This window comes from Monodon monoceros, unplaced genomic scaffold (assembly GCF_005190385.1).
Source record: "Monodon monoceros isolate NGI ecotype Baffin Bay Population unplaced genomic scaffold, NGI_Narwhal_1 Contig2580_ctg1, whole genome shotgun sequence".
NCBI lineage: Eukaryota > Metazoa > Chordata > Mammalia > Artiodactyla > Monodontidae > Monodon > Monodon monoceros.
The window spans coordinates 1-4,673 of NW_021698493.1; the positions used below are offsets into that span (position 1 = coordinate 1).

Below are 4,673 nucleotides of genomic sequence, written 5' to 3' on the forward strand. Positions count from 1 at the left end.
TCTCACTGTTGTGGCCTCTCCCGTTGCGGAGCACAGGCTCCGGACGCGCAGGTTCAGCGGCCACGGCTCACGGGCCCAGCCACTCCGCGGCATGTGCGATCTTCCTGGACCGGGGCACGAACCCGTGTCCCCCGCATCGGCAGGCAGACTCTCAACCACTGCGTCACCAGGGAAGCCCCTATATCTTCTTTTCTTCAGCAATGTTTTGTAGTTTTCAGTGTATAATATACTCATGTTAAAATTTTAACATATGGTGAGCATTTTCCATATCATTAAATAAATTCTTTGAGAACATGATTTTTGGTAGTTGTGTAGCATCTCATCAAAGAGATGTTCTATAACTTACCTAATTAATGCCTTATGTAGACATTTTATTTGTATCTAATTTTTTATAAACAGTGGTCTGATAAAACGCCACTGTGCATACTATTTTCATGTACCTTTAGCTATTTCCTTTGGACAAATTCTTAGAAATGAAAGTATTAGATCAAAGAAGTGAAAATTAAGAAGGTTTTTTTTGCAGGGGAGGAAGGAGGTGTCTTTTTTATTGTGACAAAAAACACATAACAGGGCTTCCCTCGTGGCGCAGTGGTTGAGAGTCCGCCTGCCGATGAGGGGGATGCGGGTTCGTGCCCCGGTCCGGGAGGATCACGCATGCCGCGGAGCAGCTGGGCCTGTGGGCTGTGGCCACTGGGCCTGCGCATCCGGGGCCTGTGCTCCACAGCGGGAGAGGCCACGGCAGTGAGAGGCCCGCATACCACAAAACAAAACAAAACAAAACAAACAAAAAAACCCACGTAACATTAACTTTACCATCTTAACCATTTTTTAACCACAGTACAGTAGTGTTAACTACATGGATGTCCTTGTGCAAAGATCTCTAGAACTTTTTCATCTTGCAGAACTGAAAGGAGGTTTTAAAATATTCATCCACAGTGATCTTTAAAATACAGTACTATGGTTTGAATGTTTTCCTCCTTTCTACTTCTCTGTAGTTTCCAATTTTCTATAAAATTAGAATTTTTAAAAGAAAGAATATGAATCAGGCTTATTAAATTTATGTGTTTCAAATAAAATTGTTCAGGGCAAACAATTTATTAGCATTAGACTTAAATAGCAAGAATCCACACTAAGGAACGAGACAGGTGTATCACGGTTACATCTGTTTGAGGACCAGCTCCTTCTAAAGCAGTGGTTTGCAACCAGGGTTGATTTCACTCCCCCAGGGGACATTTGGCAATGTCTGGAAATATTTTTTGGTTGTCATAACCTTGAGAGTAATGCAAATAGTATGAGGTTGTGAAATCCTGTTCTAAAGAGTGGAGCACCAGAAGCTGCTGGGGGGATGGGGGGTGGGTGGTAAGGAAGGAAGACTCTAGCGCCTGGAACCAGAGCATTAACTAGGGAGCAACCAGGCTTGCCCAGGGCTGGGGAAGGTAGAGAAGGCAGAGTCTTCCCAAGATTGTAGGATTTTAAATCTGTTACATTTGCATGTTAACTTGAATTTTCAGCAGCTAGAACTAATTAACCTTAGCACCTGGTTTGCAAAATTATTGGTTAAATAAAAAGTTACAGTGTGAGTAATAACCACCCGTTAGTCCCCTCATGAACTCCAAAGTTGCGGGCTTCCAGCCGGTGGGCCGGAGGCAGCAGCTGAGTCTGGAGGCGGCCCTGGTCCAGTATCTAGGGAGCAGAGCCGAGCCAGGTGCTTAAAGAGGGCTTCCTCGGGGTCCAACCCCCGTCACCTTTCCTCCGGTGTGTTGTCTGCCGCACCCGCTCATCAGCGGGGAGGCTGGTAGGAGCTTCTCTTAGAGGAGAATCCCATCCTCCTTCAGACGTCCTGCGGAGAAGGCAGGTGCCTCCCACGTCCCACATCCTCACACCAAGGAAATGCTCTCTCATCTAAACGCCTCCCGCTGGAGCCCATCCTGACCGCTGACCCGGTCACTACCCGGTGTTGTTCCTCAAAAAGAGATCATTTCGAAATTCAAAAAGGCGAAAAAATGTTTCATTACAAGCATTAACCCCGTTAGGCGCTTTTGCTCGCTTCCAGTCTCCTGAATAGGCTTCATTTAAAGGCCCCAGAGGCACCAAGTGACAGTTTTACGCGGGTCATCAGTTCGAAAGCTCTGGAGAGACTAAGAGAAAACATACAATAAGTCCCCCGTCCACCCCCGCCGTCATTATATAGAAGAGAGAGAGAGGAAATCCTCCTCACGCGGGGGCCCCTTTTGTGTCGTTCCTGCCAACGCAGCAGCCCTCCTGCTATATAGACCCGCGCGCCCGCCCCACCGCACTGAACTCGCATCCCCGCATCCAGCAGCCATGGGGAAGGTGAGCCCCGCGCCGGCGGGAGGGGCCCGCAGCCAGGCTGGAGGCCAGGCCTCTGAGCCCTGTCCTTCCCTTCCCTGCAGATCACCTTCTACGAGGACCGGGGCTTCCAGGGCCGCCACTACGAGTGCAGCAGCGACCACGCCAACCTGCAGCCTTACTTCGGCCGCTGCAACTCCATCCGGGTGGACAGCGGATGCTGGATGCTCTATGAGCGCCCCAACTACCTGGGCTGCCAGTACTTCCTGCGGCGCGGCGACTACCCCGACTACCAGCAGTGGATGGGCCTCAACGACTCCGTCCGCTCCTGCCGCCTCATCCCCCACGTGAGTCCAGTTCCATATCATTCTGGTTCACTTTGGACCCAGAATGGATAGTTTCAAGCAAAGGTTAAACGTTTGGAGTAGTGATCATTTAGAATAATTGAGAGTTTGGGGAAAAGGTAAGCTATGGTATATTAGTTAAATATAATTTGCCTTGAACAGAAGTAAATTGTTGCCCAGGTACCAGTTAATCAACAAATATTTATTGAGTAAGAATGTATCCGCTGCCCCGGGCATGTATAAAATAGAGGTCCTGACCTGGAATCATTTACAATGGAGTTGTAGAAAAAACACTAATATCCAACAGAAAAATAATTAGGTGCTAGTTAGTTTCTGAGCTGACAGGAGTTGAAAAGGAAAATTTTACAAGGGTTCATTCTTGTAAGACTCTTTCCCCTTTTTGCCTCCCAATTGCATGTTTTGGTTTTCCCCACCTGTACAAATAAAAGTACTTTTTCTCAGTAGAGAGCAATGCAGAGATTTTATACACAGGCTACATATAATTCATAGGTGTCTTAAAACACTAAGGTTTTTTAAAAATTAGTCCTTGGGCTTACTCATTTTTCTTTCCCATTTTTCCTCACTCTATTCATAAATTACTAAATGAAAATCAAGTATGTAACTGAGAGATTTCAGATGTTTCACTTTGCTTTCCACAGAAACAAAAGCATCTAAGCCCTTGGTGATTTTTCCAAGATTTATTTTAAACTCAATGTAGAGTAATTCATTTCATAAACGGACTTTACTGTTCAAAGACACATGCTTGAAAATTTTAAATAATTCTTCAAAATGGCAAAAATAGTAATAAGCTGTTAAAGATTTGGGTTTCTCTATGGTACAGTGTCCTGAGCGTGATTAACAGTTCATCCTGGGAAATATCTGAATATATTAAAGAGTGAGATTTCCTTCTTAATTTTTAGTCACACTTTATGATCTTGGAAAGGTACTGAATCTCCACCTTTGAAAATGAAGAGTATACAAAGATTCAGAAATAATTCATTTTTACCATATATTTGAAAATGACTAGAGCTGGTCCTCACCAAACTGAATGGCATGAATGTGTTGGAATCATTTCATGGTTTGCTTTTCTCCTCTTTCCACCTCCGGATGGGCCAGGCTGGCTCTCACAGGATCAGACTTTATGAGAGGGAAGATTACAGAGGCCAGATGATAGAGATCACTGAGGACTGCTCCTCTCTTCAGGACCGCTTCCACTTCAATGAGATTTACTCTCTCAATGTGCTGGAGGGCTCCTGGGTCCTCTATGAGTTGCCCAGCTACCGGGGAAGGCAGTATCTGCTGAGGCCGGGGGACCACAGGCGCTACCATGACTGGGGGGCTGTGAATGCTAAAGTGGGCTCCTTGAGGAGAGTCATAGATTTCTACTAAAATAAGTGCATCATTTCTCAATCTGGAAAGTAATAAAATATTTTCTGTTTTCCTGGCAATGGTTTGCTTGTGTTTTTCCTTTTGTCCTACATTTATTATTTTATTTATACACTCACACACACACACACACGCACATACACACGAGATGCACGTGGAAATCAAGGTGTATGATCTACGGGTAACAAAGAAAATTCTCATAATAGAACTATGCTTTCAAATGAAGCAGAGCTTTACAGTTTACAAAACACTTCATAATACATTATCTTATTTGATTCTCTGGCCTTTAAACACATTGCTTCTTCAAACTAGATAGTGAGATATCTCTTCAGTTTTTCTTTGAGGAGTGAGGATCTGAAAGCTGAGGTTCAGAGATAGTGTGACCCACTTCTTAAATCAGGGATTCTGAAGCTGGCTACAATGGGCTTCAGAAGATTTTTTAATTCCCTAAATTGTATGCAAAATTGAGTTCACAAATCTCTGGCAGGTGGACTCTTTTTTTTTTTTTCTCCTTTCATTATTTTGCCTTTTTTTTTTTTTTCTTTCCCGTTTGATTTTGATGCTGAACTGGTCTCTTGACACTCTCTGGACATTGAAACATTCAGTGGAGGAATGCTGATGGGGAGAGAGGAG

At 44.5% G+C, this 4,673-nt stretch overlaps 1 protein-coding gene across 1 annotated transcript; it reads left to right on the forward strand.

Moving 5' to 3' along the window:
- Positions 1-2,305: 2,305 nt before the first annotated feature.
- On the forward strand, positions 2,306-4,101 carry LOC114897113 (gamma-crystallin D). Its single transcript, XM_029225832.1, has 3 exons — positions 2,306-2,334; positions 2,415-2,657; positions 3,771-4,101. Exons 1-3 carry the CDS (start codon positions 2,326-2,328, stop codon positions 4,041-4,043), a joined length of 525 nt encoding a protein of 174 aa, XP_029081665.1. The 5' UTR covers positions 2,306-2,325; the 3' UTR covers positions 4,044-4,101.
- The last annotated feature ends 572 nt before the right edge of the window (positions 4,102-4,673 follow it).